The sequence below is a fragment of the Onychostoma macrolepis genome, chromosome 22 (genome assembly GCF_012432095.1).
Source record: "Onychostoma macrolepis isolate SWU-2019 chromosome 22, ASM1243209v1, whole genome shotgun sequence".
In the NCBI taxonomy this organism is placed as follows: domain Eukaryota; kingdom Metazoa; phylum Chordata; class Actinopteri; order Cypriniformes; family Cyprinidae; genus Onychostoma; species Onychostoma macrolepis.
The window spans coordinates 10,329,726-10,345,708 of NC_081176.1; the positions used below are offsets into that span (position 1 = coordinate 10,329,726).

Here is a 15,983-nt window from a genome sequence, read left to right on the forward strand (position 1 = left end):
CTGCAGTGTTTTTGGTTTTATGTCAATGTTTTATGATACATCATATACAGTATAAGATTTGTTTTAACTGTATAAATTTGAAATTTTAATAATATTCATGAAAAATTTATTGAAATTCAAAGAATATATAGCATTCAGCTAAAAAGAATGGAATAAATAAAAGCAGAAGTTGTTGGAAAGTATGTATAAGGTTATAAGTACCGTGTTAAAGCTTATTAGAACACCAGTTGAATCACCACAAACATTTCTGAGGAAAAATATTAACTATAAGTAAACTTACACTTATTCTAAGTTAGATCCACTGTTGTACGTTGTTGCCGTATGGCAACAAATCATAAAGTACCTTATAATAATATTTTTTTCCCATTTTTTTTTTTTTACAGCACTTCAAGTTAAGCCATTCCAAGAAAAGAAAAAGAGTCAAATATATATATTTTTTTATAGGTCCATCATAATGCATGCAGTAAAGGGTTAAATAATAATAATAAAAAAAGATGAAAATATACAAACACTTTCAGGAGAACATTATCAAAGAAAAGAGGATAACTAAGTAAGAATAACTTTATACATACAATTAGGAAAATTAAAACAAAATAAAGGGGTAGATAGCTTACAATAAGGGGAAAATATAATAATAATAATAAGAGCAACGAAAGAGAGCTGTCTGAACTTAGAGTCAATAGAAATTAATTTTTCATATAGTTTCAAAAACCTGACACATTTTTTATTTCCAGTCAAACAAAAAGACGAGCAGTGAGTCAACCTCGATCAGAAAATGTGAAAGAAGGAATTGAGCCCATACATTTGTTTGTTTATGGTAAAAAAAAAATTGCCAAACTAAATAAAAGTTGAAAATATATATTTTTAGATTTGTTGGCAGAGTCAGAGTAATAACACATAGCATCTTTCAAATTAAAAATGTTTTGTTGTTGTAGCTGGAACTGAAATGTTGATGATGTCAGAATGATTGACACTTGTGGGCGGGTCTTATGTTATTAAAGTGAACTCGTCCCCTCCTCCTCATTCACTCCATCCAACATCCTCTCCATTCAACAGCGGTATCTCTACAGTCGCTGATTCATTCTCTCGGTTCTCTCTGGAGTCTGAAGGAAAATACAGAGACACTGATGAATTAAAAACAGAGATGATGTACTGATCTGGATTTCTTCATACGACACATCAAAACTAAAGTGAAGCATTTACAGTGTACAAACTCATTTAACAGATTGTCAGCAGCACATTTTGCTCATTTGATGAATTCAATCTAAGCACTTTTCTGGAAAATAAACATTTATTATATTTGTGAACTCGTGGATCTACAAGAATATGCAATCTGAAATGTAAAAGTTAACTTGGGTCATTTACACTTCTACATCTCGGATGTTTGTAGCATTAAAAGATTCATCAGAAGGTCATTTCTCTCAGGACAGCTGCGGTTTAATTCACTTACAGTCATTTGTTTGAAATCTGAATAAATAAACTGAATGAAGCCAAATCACACACTTCAGATCATGATATTGTTGTAAAGTTAAAGATATTCAGCACAAACAGCAGATTCTCACCGTTCTTCTCCTTCGTCTCTGATTTCTTCCTCGCTTCATTTGTGACAGCAGCACCTAGAAGCAGAGAAATACAAAGACATCCATTACTGTATAAAGTGTGTGGATAAGAACAATAGAGTTCAAAATGACTTTATAAACATCATTCGGATGCGGTTTTATCAGTTCAAAACAAAGACAGTTTGCTGTGTTTCTGAGGAGAAGAATATAATATACATTTCTGCGTCAGTTACAGAGTGCTGATATAAATAAAAGCTGAATGAAATAAAATTGATTAAAGATGCTGCCTCACCTCAATGAGTAATCTTTAATAATAGATTTTTAAAGAACAAACTCTGAATGGAGTTTGAACATTAAGCAGTTTGATCTGAATTATGTGCAGAAAAATCTGAATCTATGAGGAAAAACTGTGATCATTATTACAGTGTCTGGAGCGACTCACCTCTGATAAAAACACTGTATGTCCTGCTTGTGTCCCCTTCACTGCTGTGGATCTTCACTTTATAACATCCAGCATGTTTAGTTGTAGAGTTACTGATGATCAGATCTCCAGTCGTCTCGTTCAGCTCCGGTCTGTCTCTGAATCTCTCATCAGGAACATTGTATGTCTCTACGGTCCCTTCTTTGATTTCAGCTATGAGATAGTTTTCATCTCCAAACCTCCACTGTATCTCATCATCTGTCTGTATATTATAAAGACCAGTCTTTAGAGTGACAGACTCTCCCGTAGTCACTGTCTTATACCTCACTTCATGTCACAGCAGCACATAGAAATAGAGAAATTAAGAGATTATAACAAGTCAGTAAAGTTTCATTCAGGATGTTTGTGTGTGTGTGTGTGTGTGTGTGTGTGTGTGTGTGTGTGTGTGTGTTATACATGTACACGTAGTAGTGATTCTGGTGTATTTGGTGTTCCAGGCAAAATAAGACACATCGCCCCCAAAAGGTATAAAGATGCAACATTACATACACTGATACAGTTTTATTGTCGAACTATATAAGCACTTAACTCAAATAACTATTAAATAATAAAAAAAACGTGGAAAACTCAAGTGTGCAAGAGAACAATAGAGTTCAAAATGACTACAGAAACATCGTTCAGATGCAGTTTTATCAGTTCAAAACAAAGACAGTTTGCTGTGTTTCCGAGGAGAAGAATCTAAAATATATTTCTGCGTTATTTACAGAATGCTGATATAAATAAAAGTTGAATGAAATACTCACTGAGGTGAGGCAGCAACTTTAATTTTTAATCATTAATAATAGATTTTTTAAGAATGAAATGATCTACAGAACAAACTCTGAATGGAGTTTGAACATTAAGCAGTTTGATCTGAATTACCTGCAGAAAAATCTGAATCTATGAGGAAGAATGTGATCATTATTACATTGACTGGAGCGACTCACCTCTGATATTAACAATGTATGTCCTGCTTGTGTCCCCTTCACTGCTGCGGATCTTCAGTTTATAACATCCAGCATGTTCAGCTGTAGAGTTCTTGATGGTCAGATCTCCAGTCGTGTTGTTCAGCATCAGTCTGTCTCTTAATCTCTCATCAGGACCAACATGTGTCTTTCCAGTCCCTCCTTTGATTTCAGCTATGAGAGAGTTTTCATCTCCAAACCTCCACTGTATCTCATCAGCTGTATGTTCTCCAGTAAGACCAGTCTTTAGAGTGACAGACTCTCCTGCAGTCACTGACACATACTCCACTTCATGTCACAGAAACAGAGAAATAAGGAGATAACAAGTTAGTAAAGTTTCATTAAGGATGTTTTTGTTTGTTCTGGCTTATTTGGTGCTTTAGGCAAAATAAGATTGCCTATATTGCCTGTGCCAGGATCTGCCACTGTACTAATTATGTGACATTAATAGCTATATATTTGAGAACAAAATGATACGTGTGTTAATACACATTCAATCTTTATAATCCTAATTAGTATATTAATTTCCAGCTCTGTACAAAATGAATGTCAAATTAGTCCCACACTATAATGTGCACCTTTGTCTATTAAAATTCAGTTCAGTGTAAAACTGTTCATTCACTGCATCATCACTTGTACACTGTGCATTTAAAAATAAACTGAATGAAAATTACTTACAGTGTATTAAAACCTTAAATTTCTTGAACAAGATCCCTCTGCTGCTGCTGATGGTCAATAGTTTATAAAGTCCAGTGTGTTCAGTTGAGATGTCTGTGATGGTCAGTGATCCAGTCGTCCTGTCCAGCTTCAGTCTGTCTCTGAATATCTTATTAATACCATCATCATATATCTCTACAGTCCCTCCTCTGATTTGAGCGATGAGATCGTCTTGAGCTCCAAACATCCACAGGATCTGATCATCTCTCTGTATTTCAGTATCAGGGTTTAGAGTGACAGAATCTCCCTCGTTCAGTAATTTCTTCTCCACTTTATCTGTCACAGCAGCACAGAAACAGAGAAAAACAAAGACAAATCTGTCTTTAGATCAGGTGTGTTCATGTAAATATCAGAGTTTGAAATGACTACATCACGATCATTCAGATGCTGTTTTATCAGTTTGAAATGAAGACAGTTTGCCATTTTTTAAACAGAAACTTTATATTACTGTCTCAGCTTCAGATTTGATGAATCAAAGACAAAACTTCAAATCCAAGTGAACTTTATAGAGTGCTGATATAAATAAAAGCTTAAGGAAGTATTTTTCGGGGCAGCAACAGAACAGTGTTTCACAATGTAGTTCAGCGGGAGATTTCAAAACTGAATGAAATGATCTACAGAATAAACTCTGAATGAGGTCTGAACATGAGGCAGTTTGAGCTGAATTACCTGCAGAAGAACAGAATTATGGGGAATAACTGCCGATGAAGATCTGTGATCGTTATTATACTGACTTCAGCTACTCACCTTTGATAGTGACAATAAATGTCTGGTCTGAAGCCCCTCTGCTGGATGTGATCTGTAGTTTATAGGCTCCAGAGTCTGTGGTTCTGGTGTTGTTGATGGTCAGAGATCCAGTCGTCTCGTCCAACTTCAGTCTGTCTCTGAATCTCCCACCAGCAGCATCATCACGTGTAAAGACTTTGGTCTCTCCTTTGATTTCAGCTATAAGAGTCTGCTGCTCTTCATCACTAAACAGCCACAGTATCACATCATCTTTGTTTATTTCAGTAGCAGGGTTTAGAGTGACAGATTTTCCCTCCATCACTTCTATCTCCCTCGCTTCATGTGTGAGAACAGAGCACAGAAAGATAGAAACACACAGATGTCATTAGATCAAGTGTGTGTTCATGTGAACAACAGAGTTTGACATTTCTGCACAGATCATGCAGATGCTGTTTTATCAGTGATGATCTTTACGCTGCTGTGTGAAAAGTTTGAGCTGAAAATGAAATTCGGTATAAAAACATTAAATACAGCTCTCACTGACATTATCCTCTAAACATGAAGCAGTTTGAATTCACTTCAGAAAAAATGAATGAATGAAGAAGAATGTGATCATTATTACACTGACTGGAGTGACTCACGTTCAACAGAAATGTAGAATCTTCTGTAAGAGGTTTCTGTGCCTCTTCTGATCTTCAGAGTGTAGACTCCAGAGTGTGCAGCTGTGTACTTTGTGACGGTCAGTGATCCTGTCTCCGCGCCCAGCTCCAGTCTGTCTCTGAATCTCTCATCAGGACCATCATATTTAGTCACCTCTGTGGTCTTGATTTCAGCCAAGACAGTCTGCTGCTCTTCATCATCAAACAGCCACTGCATCTCATCATCTGTCTGTATTACAGTATCAGAGTATAGAGTGACAGGATCTCCCTCCGTCACTCTTATCTTCCTCTCTTCATGTGTGAGAACAGCGCATAGAAAGACAAAAATACACAGATGACGTTAGATCAAGCACTTTTGTCACAGTAGGTGGTTATATGACAACATAGACCAATGGAGTGATTTATAATAACCAAAGACAGAAACACACTGTAGACTGAAATGATCTGAAGAAACTCTGAAGGGAGTCGAAACATTAAGCACTTTTGAGCTGAATTCACTTCAAAACAAAATGAATGAATGAGGAAGAATGTGATCATTATTACACTGACTGGAGCGACTCACCTTCGATAGAAACCATGAATCTTTTGTGTAAGGTTTCTCTGCCTCTTCTGATCTTCAGAGTATAAAGTCCAGCATGTTCAGTATCGATGAGCTTGATGGTCAGTGATCCAGTCGTCTTGTCCAGCTTCAGTCTGTACGTGAATATCTCATCAGGACCCCAATATGTGTTCATCTCTCTGTTATCTCTTCTGATTCCAGCTATGAGAGTCTCTTCATCTCCGTGCAGCCACTGTATCTCATCACTGGTCTGTATTTCAGTCTCAGGGTTTAGAGTGATATCATCTCCCGGCAGCACTGACCCTGACAGCAGCACAGAAACAGAGAAAAGAGGAGATCATTATTGAGTCTGAAAATGAACATGTCAGTATTATTTAAGGACTGAGAGGATACTGTGTGATTCTTCATATGAGTTTCTAATAATTACTTCATCTTCTGGAGAACTTTTACCTAAAGATCTGTAACAATTTGCAATAATGTCGCATGTGTTAAACATGAATTAACTGGTTCATAAAATATTTTCCACTGAAAAATCAGGTTTTAGTCAAAGAAACAAACTTGTTTTTAAACTGTTCTTTCAGGTAAATACTAATATTCAGCTCTATTCCATGTAATAACAGCTTATAACGGCATTCACAAAGTTGCCTCCACAAATGACATTAAAGACACAGAAAATGAGTTCATGTGCTGCAAGTCTTCTGAAGCTTTATGTGCAGTTTAAGTGTTTGTTTGCTGAAACTCTTTGCTGTAATTCTCAAATATTATTTTTCATACTCAAACACGTGTGAGTTCATCTATGAAACATTCAGTCCACTAATTCCCTCTTTCATGTTTGTAGCTCAAATACCTTTTATGTTGCATTTCAGAGCTTTAGTGAACAGGAAGATGATCAGTGAATAATTAGGTTGGCTTGAGAAAACATGCTGATCTGCTATTTAAGCTTATTATTATTCTTACGAGACTACAATTTCTGAACGCTACTCCTAGAGCTTTCAAGCTAGAACCACCAAACTCAGTCCAGCTCTTCAGACTGATCTGAGTTAGTTACTTACACGTTTGGCCTGGTAGATTAGTGGTCCTGGGGCGACATAAGTACATCAAACCAACAGCAGCTGCAGACACCAGCAGAACAACAACAACTATCCATGCTATAGCATATGGAGACAGACCTGAATCTGGAACAGATAAAGAGAGACAGACATTAGTGTAAATGTGTGTCTGAAATATATCAAGCACTAGAAACATCAGCACTATAAAATCTAAATGTGTATTTGATAAGTAGATCTTAATGTTAATGACTGTGATAATTACATATAAACGTTAAAACAACAATGAAGATTAAACTAATTAAATGTTAAGCCTGACAATAATCAATATTTATTACAGATATATTCACAGGTGTCAGAAATCTAAGACAGAAACAGTTTTAACTAATACAATCATTCACAGACAGCTGATAAACAATCATTACAATCAGACTTGAGTTCCTCACCACTGACAGTGAATCTCTTGTCTGAAGTCTGTTTTCTGCTGCTGATCTTCACTGTATAAGGTCCAGAGTCTGTGGTTCTGGTGTTTGTGATGATCAGAGATCCAGTCTGATCATTCAGCTGCAGTCTGTCTCTGAATCTCTCTTCAGTATCATATAATCTTGAGCTCTTGGCCTCTGTATCATGTTTAGCTATGAGGTCTCCAGACCTCCACACTATCAGCTCATCTCCCTGTAGTTCAGTAACATCAGTCTGAAGGGTGACAGGATCTCCCTCCGTCACTGACACAATCTTCATTTCACCTTTAGCAGGATCAACAACAGCCGGAGACTCTACAAGAAACAGATTTACAGTTAAATTCAATATATTAAACACCATTACTCACATAACTACAATCTTAAGTTTTACATGCAAATTAATAAAAGTAATCAGTTTGACATGGACAACGGTTAGATATGGGTGACTAATTTGACTGGCTATGAGGCGTCTCATTTCACATCACAACACAGAAACATTTCACTCTTTGAATCACTGCACTTGTCGGTGTTCAATAGAATTTCTTATTTCTATGCAATGATTGATTCTGCTTTGACTTGTTTTGGATCTAATACTATTACTGGCAGAATAAAACTAAAAGTACTGGGACACATTTTCGCGCAAAATGAGTCAGTCGATATTAATTACTTTCTAGATCTACAGTATAAAATCAAAATCACAATCTTCGTCATGCTGCTGTTCTGAATATCAGTCATGTGATCACTTATGGCCCAATCACAGCTGTGATGATGTTCAGAGCACAATGTTCAGCTCTGTAAGACTGTTTTAAAGCTATACATTATAACTCATTTTTGCTGGTTGCACTTTGAATCTGTTTAGTTGGTAACACTTTACAATAAGGTCTCATTTCTTAACATTAGTTATGTTTTATTAACATGAACAAACAATGAACAATAGATTTATTAAACTATTTATTAATCGTTGTTAATGTTAGTTAATAAAAATAGTCATTCATTGTTCATGTTAGTTCACAGTGCATTAACTAATGTTAACAAACACAATTTTTGATATTAATAATGCATTAGTAAATGCTAAAATTAACATTAAGATTAATAAATGCTGTAGAAGCATTGGTCATTCTTAGGTCATGTTAAGCAATGTAGTTAATGTTAACTAATGAACCTTAAAAGTAAAGTATTACCGTTTGTGTTTCAATTTTTTAAAAAACAGGTCTCTTTATATTAAGTGTCTTTGACTACTACGTACTAACATTTAAATTAATAATTTGATATAATGCACTTATTGCGTACATGCATGCTTTTAGAATCAGAATCAGAATCAGAATCATAATTAGCTTTATTCGCAGGTGTGCGCAAACACACAAGGAATTTGTTGTGGTTTTAAGGTGCTCCTGGTACATACATACATACATACATTTTACACTGCATTTGTATACCTGCATGTAATTACATCTATAATTATTCTGTAATTACATCTATAATTATCAGAATACTGTTGACCCTACACCTACACCTTAACCCACCCTTGAACTTAACCACCAAACCTGTCTCTAACTTTTTTGTTTTTTTGACATAAGCAAATATTAGCTAAAGACATGTAATATAAAATGTGACCAAAAATGATGTTTACCATAGACGGTAACAATGAATATTGTGAACAACGCCCCAGCGCTGTGGCTGATCTCTGCTTTATAACGACCAGAGTGTTTGGTTTTCATGTTCTTGATGGTCAGAGATCCAGTCTGATCCAGCTGCAGTCTGCCTCTGAATATCTCCTCTTCTTCATCTGAGATCACCTTTTCAACAATTCTAGCAATGGTAGAGCCCTGACTGCCAAACCTCCAAAGTATCTGATTAAATCCCTGTATTTTAGTGAGATCAGGGTTTAGAGTGACAGAATCTCCCTCCATCACTGACACTGGCTTCACTTCATCTTCATCAGCACCAAACACACCTGCAGAACAAACAGAAACAAGAGATTCTCAGAGATTAAACATGGCTAATAATGTTAGTAAACAGTTTTAACTGAACGTATGTATGTATTAGCAGCTCATACTATTTTATAACACTTGCAATTCAATTCTGTATATTATTATTTTAAGGAATTATGTAGTAGTTTACTTGTATACATACACTTCATTACTCTCCTAACCAACTTCTAAACCCCTCTTGAAATATTTAACCAAATTTGTATGCATGTTTATATATATATATATATATATATATATATTCTGCTTTTAAATTCAGTTTTCTTGGAAAGTCGTGTCTGTGCAAGACTTCAGTTCTTCAGCCGCAGCGCAGTGCTTCACGTCTGATGTGTGACCCACTTAACTGTAAAATAATTGCGCTACAAATTAGTTTGTTTAATAGTATGTTATTAATACATTTACAATCATTTGAATACAACCACATCCAGCAGCACAATGAACTGTTTTGCACAGCTAAATAGATTGTTGACATTGCCTGAAACACTCAAGTTCACGCCAGCTCTTACATTAAAAATAAGACAGAAAGATACATTTAAAAAATGCATGGTTACCATGGACCTAGTTTTTGTATCTGTTTGTTTGATGCTTAATTCAGGGGCTAAGACTAGTATAAACTGCTTAGACTAGTCTTAAAAAGTTAGCTATCAAATTATTTCTTTCAAGACTGGTCATAACTTTTTTAATTCAGTTACAAACAAATAGATTGGTCTGATATGAATATGAAAAGTAAGACTGATTAACTCTTGTCTATTGCTAGTTGGTGAAACTAGTTCTTAAGAAACAGTCACACACTTAACATAGTGACTAAGTTTATGCAACTGGCCCCAGGTCTCCTCTGTTGGAATAGAACTGGTTAGATGGCCCTGTCACAAAAAAAAAAACAGGGTCCTAGAAATGCGGTCCTGAAACTGCAGCCTCCGGTTGTGCAGTCTACGTGTCTTGAAAAAAAAAAAAAATCAAGGGAACAAGTAATTATAAAAAATGAAGGAGGACATGTCCCTCGGTCCGATCGGGCACTCCACCAATTCATCCAGATGGATGTGAACACTGTTAATAACATAAATCACACACTTACCGCGCATTAGTAATAAAAACTGAAAGATTTTGAAAATCTCCTTCATATCTGACTTCGGTATTATTAAAAGTCGTTGTGGGTTGTTTTTTTTGTTTTGTTTTTTTCTGAAACACACCCTCCCGACTGAGAGCGACGACTGTCAAGAAAACCCGCTAAAGACCAACAGAGATGTTTATACTGACTGGGACTGACTAATACACGTAACGATATATTTTCTTCTAAAGAAAAAGCAGTTTACGTTTCCAAATCTTAATGACTGTAGCGAAACGCCTAAGACCCTTATAACGAGAGGGGTCTGGCTGCAGACCACGGGCGAGTGGAGCTCCACTCTTGAACAGGAAATACGTTCCATTCAGTGTTGCCAAGTCCGCTGTTTTCCCTCGGAATTTAAAAAAAAAAAAAAATTATTGATGCCAAAACACTTAACAAGCACATAACCACAACAACCTCAAAAATAATAGAGGACAAAATACAAAAAATAATACAAGATCGAAAGTAAAATAAGTAAATAAATAAACTAAAAGACAACAAATAAATAACATAAATCAAAGGGGGGAAATTATACAAGGTTAAACATTGAAAGCAATTTTTGACTTTTGAATTTTTTTTTTGTTTGTTTTTTTTTTTTTTTAATGCCCATTAAAGACAAAACTTAAGAATTATAGTCAACCAGAAAAATTGACAGTACTGGGTTCTTACCCAAAAATGTACACCTGTGAATAAAACATTTGCCAAGTATATAATACAAAGATTAACAATATATTGAATACAGGAGTTAGAGTTATAATAAAAGAAAATAATATCAAAAGTGTTGATACATATTCTAACATTTGTTTTATCTGAGAGGTATAACTCATTCCAAAAATGTTTTACATAAACACATTCACAAAAAAAGGTCTCTTCTATAACAGAAAGTCCCTTTTTCCTCCAATATTTTGCATATACTTATTAAATACACTATTACAAGGGTAGCACCTATGTAATATTTTAAATGTGACTTTTTTTATTTTGTTTATTAATAAATATTTGTGCGGAAGAGACCAAGCAGCATTCCAATTAATGTTGTACAATGCCATCCATTTAATGCCATTCCTAGTGGTATAAAAACTCCATTGAAAGAATAGAAAACCTCTAATCCTGTTTCTATATATAGGCCTAACAATTCTATTTCAGTAGAAGGATTTTGATTGTTGAGGACAAATTCAATAACCGCTTTGTTCGAAATCATATCAACAGAAAATCTATTCCAGCATCTTCTTTTAAATACAATGTTATATTTTTTTAACGAAGCCCAAAAATCTAAGTTCCTGGAAAATTCTGAAAAGGAATATAGCTGAACATTGTCATCTATCAACTGATTTTTTCCCTCGGAATTGGGCTACTTTAAAATATGTTGCTGAAACCAATAACGTGATATTTAGCCCCTGCAATGCGATTTTTACCAGGGGACCCACCTCGAAATGCCATTGTGCTGGTTTTGGGCTATTTTATTTTTATTCAAAGAACAATACGATACAATATATTATCAAGAAATAACATCAAAAAAGAAGAGGAAAATAAAAAGGAAAAGGATTGAAAAATAATTTACAACAAATAGGAGTTGCCGGGGGAGGTAAGTATAAAAGCTGTAAACAAAGACACAAAACCATAGGCCCTATATATACATACACGTATACATATATCAAAATCAAATAAATAAATATATTATAAAGTTCACAAGCTTTCATATATATATATATATATATATATATTTATATATTTATTTCAGTCAACAAAACCATAAAATGTGAGTGCATGAAGAGATTGAACCAATAACAATTGAGTAATTGGTATTTTACAATAAAAAAGGAATTCATCATAATCAAAGAGTGTTCCTTCTTTGTTGTATATTTAATATCGTTGTGAAACCAGTTCTTAAAAAAAAAAAAGAGAGAGAGATTTGTGTTTGTGTTTGTGTTTAGTTAACTGCTTGAAAATTTGCATTTTCACCATGGGTGTGTGTAATTTGCATTGTAGAGCAAAAGTATTGTCAAGTTATGTTTATCACAGACCATATTTTATTCATTATTTGTAAAAACCCATTATAAAAACCCATAGGAAAATCTTGAGGGAACCAGTGGAGAATTACAACTAAAACACTCTATTCTCAGGGAAAGCAAGAACTGAAATCTATTATAAACCTATTATAAATCTATTATTATATCACTTATATGTTATTGTCTTGTTGTACTCACTATTTTATTATCACTTTACTACAATTTGTACTATACTTTTTAAATATCACATATCACTTTTACTATATGTTTACTATATTACTATATTTATTATTAGTGCATAATGTTTTATCACTGTAACTTTTACTGGATCCATAAAAGATTATCAGTTATATTTCTTATTGTTTGTTGTGGAGTTTATATCTGTATACATAGACTGCTATGAAAATATAGAAAGCAGACTACCAGTGTGTCAATTTTTTATTTGTATTTACTGATTTTATTCCATTTCATCAATGATGGTCAATTATTAATACTTAAAGATGTATTTGTATTCCGTATTTCAAAGGGAATGATGTGTTCTGAACTGAAGCACAATACAAGCTGAAATGTTGGGGTTGAAGACACAGAAAGCAGTTTCCAAAAAGAAAAAACTTGTACATTAGATTATTTTACATGTGTCACAGTTATACTAAGTATTAGAATTGTTACCATAAAAATAGCCAAATCAACAAGCGTGTGAGCTGTCACAATTTTTAACGAAAATTAATCATTTTCCAAGCATAACTAAATAACTGGAGACAGTTATTTTTAATTCCATGTAGATCACAAATCACTGAAATCGACTGATAAATGTAAACATCATCGTGTTTTTATGCAGAAAAAAACGCAGCTCCGTTTACCTTCATCAGTTTTATGGCAGTCTTGCCCGGACCAACATGACGGACGCGTCGCTAGTGGAGGTGACGCATTTCCGCTCTTGAGTGGAGCTCCACTCGCCCCTGGGTCTGCAGCCAGACCCTCTTGCTTAGATCCTGCTTTTTCCCTTTATGTTGATCAAAAAACTATCAAATCTATTAACTCTCTGCTGTTCCGCTTTATTTGGAAAAATAAGACAGAATGTGTTCAAAGGAATTCTATGGTTAGAAATTATAAGGAGGGTGGCCTTAACGCGTTAGATTTTAAAACCATTAGCCAGACTTTCAAAATTAACTGGATTAAGAATTGTTTATCTAATAATGAGTTACCCTGGTTTTGGATCCCTAATCTAATCGTCAAACGTTGTGGTGGCCTTAAATTTTTATTGTCCTGTAACTTTAAATGTAGTAAATTACCTATTAAACTCTCACATTTCCATAAACAAGCCCTAGAATCCTGGAAGATTGCTTTTAAACACAATTTCTCGCCGCACACATGTATTATTTGGAACAATGAAAATATTTTGTCTGGTAACAAATCACTTTTTTTCATTGAATGGGTGAATCAAAATATTTTTTTTGTCTCTGATTTACTTAGTGCTCAGGGAGACCTTCTTTCTTTTCCTGATTTTGTGTCTTTAAAATATGCAACAATCTCACTGAGAGATTATAATGAAGTGATTAAAAGTATCCCTGCCAGTTTAAAAACCTTGTTTAAAGCACATTTATGTTATGGCTCTGTAATCAACCATTTTCCTACACTTGCATTTAATGGAGTTTATGTATTAGATAAAAAATGCAATAACGTCTTTATCAGAAATGCCCTTTCTTCAACTCCAGGATGCCCCTCTAAAGCACAATCTAAATGGAGGATCTGTTATCCGGACTCTGATTTGAATAACTTATGGACTCTTCCTCAGATTTTTTATTCCATGTAAAATTAAAGAACTACATTTCAAAATTGTTCACAGATACTACCCTTCTAATTTATTATTAAGCAGGTTTTCTGAGAATATATCTTCATTGTGTTCATTTTGTAATACTGATGAAGAATCTATTCTACATCTGTTTTATCATTGCCCATTCTCCAAGTCTTTTTGGTCAGAAGTTACCGTGTTAATTTCTCTCTGTTGTAACAAAATGCTAGAAATGACTGAATCTATCATTTTCCTGTCAGATTTTCATTCTAAAGACAGCAATCTTGAACATACTGTATTACTGCTTTGTCTTCTGGGTAAATTTCACCTTCATAAAGCCAGAACTATTCATTGTAAACCTAACTTTAGAATGTTTTCTTCTGATGTAAAATCTTTTTTCACTTCTTGTAAGAATGTGTCCAAACCTTTGAATTCAAAGGCTTCTAAAACTTTTAACATTCTTGAAAATGTTGTAAGGTATTTGTAAAAGTTTTTTTATTTTATTTTATATATTTTTTTTATTATGCTGGTTTGTTTAGCCCTTATATCTACATATGATGATGTCCGTATGCCCCTTGTTAAGTTCCAAATATTGTAATGGTTTGAAATGCAATAAAAATAAAAAAAAGTTTAAAAAAAAAAGACCCTCTTGCTTATAACGGAAGCGTCAATCTTCTTTCTTCTTCTTTCTTTCTTTCTTCTTCTTCTTTTCTTTTTAATGGCGGTTGGCAAACCTACTTAAAAGGTGCATTTCCGCCACCTACTGGAATGGAGTGTGTGTGTGGCGCATGACGGAAATTGGTGACAACATACCTTTAAAAAAAAGAACCCTTTAATAAAATCTTTTAACCAAAAGTATTAAAAAGCATGCAATTATTCTATATACTTCATTAAGTAACCTTTAAATTCTATTTATTAAAACTATTGCTTTCAAATATCTTATAATTGCATAGATTTTATACTTTGCTGGAGCATTCTTTAGTATTGTCTTAATTATTATATTTTCAATATTAAAAAAAAAAATAAATAAACTTAATTCTTATATTAATCGCATTCTTTCTCTTTCATATGCTTCAGCTTCACAGTGTAATAGGATATGTTCCACAGTCTCTAGGCTACCACATTTAATGCAATTACCTGATTCATGTTTACCAATAATAAATAGTAATTGATTAAGAGCTGTATGACCAATACGGAGTCTAGATATTATTGTGTCCTCCTTCCTACTTCCAAAGTTTTCCCTTCCATTTCCAACTTGTTTTTGAATGTTGTATAGGCTAGATGACGACCCTTTACCTCCCCATCCCACATCTTTTGCCATTTAATAGCCCCTCTAATTATTCCTTTCATTTCTGCTTTACTTACTGATATGTTTATATCTCGGTTTGTTTTAGTGCCTTTTTGGCCATTTGATCAGCTTCCTCATTTCCCTCTATCCCAACATGTGCCGGTACCCATAAAAATTATATACTTAACCTATATTTTGTTGAATTTTGAACATGCTTTGTAGAATATCATACAATATGTATTGTCTAGATTTAGACTTGCCGCTTAATAAACTTATTAAAACAGAATATGAGTCTGAGCATATAACTGTTCTTAATGGCTGTATTTCCTCGACCCAATTAAGAGCCATCAGAATGGCTATCATTTCTGCTGAGTAAACTGATAAATGATTACTTGTCCTTTTCGTAATTCTAATTTTAAAATGAGGAAAATATAGAAACTGCTGTATTTCCTGAAACAGGATCTTTTGATCCATCTTTTTTTTTTTTTGCCGTCTTATTTTAGAAACATAACCTTTTTTTTTTATTAATTTCTTCCAAAATCTGAAGGTCTACTATAGGCATTAGAAATTGAGAAACTAAACAGAGATAACCACAGAGGTAAATCTTCTTCTTCTTCTTCCTCTTCCTTTTTCTCTTCTTCTTCTATTGAGT

At 34.0% G+C, this 15,983-nt stretch overlaps 1 protein-coding gene across 1 annotated transcript; it reads right to left on the reverse strand.

Moving 5' to 3' along the window:
- Positions 1–420: 420 nt before the first annotated feature.
- On the reverse strand, positions 421–15,347 carry LOC131530976 (uncharacterized). The gene is made up of 13 exons (XM_058761530.1): positions 15,340–15,347; positions 13,112–13,254; positions 8,783–9,106; positions 7,138–7,467; positions 6,698–6,820; positions 5,649–5,948; positions 5,069–5,377; positions 4,449–4,763; positions 3,663–3,977; positions 2,967–3,272; positions 2,002–2,307; positions 1,563–1,616; positions 421–1,103 (listed from the first exon to the last, which is right to left on the reverse strand). The coding sequence occupies exons 1-13, from the start codon at positions 15,345–15,347 to the stop codon at positions 1,021–1,023; spliced, it is 2,916 nt and encodes a 971-aa protein (XP_058617513.1). The 3' UTR covers positions 421–1,020.
- Between the last annotated feature and the right edge of the window lie 636 nt (positions 15,348–15,983).

Excerpts from the sequence above, each read along its gene's own strand:
- LOC131530976 (XM_058761530.1), bottom strand. Across the intron at positions 5,949-6,697 it reads TAATCTACCAGGCCAAACGT|GGTCAGTGCTGCCGGGAGAT; the intron begins GTAAGTAACTAA and ends TGCTGCTGTCAG. Across the intron at positions 3,273-3,662 it reads ATTTAAGGTTTTAATACACT|TGGAGTATGTGTCAGTGACT; the intron begins GTAAGTAATTTT and ends TGTGACATGAAG.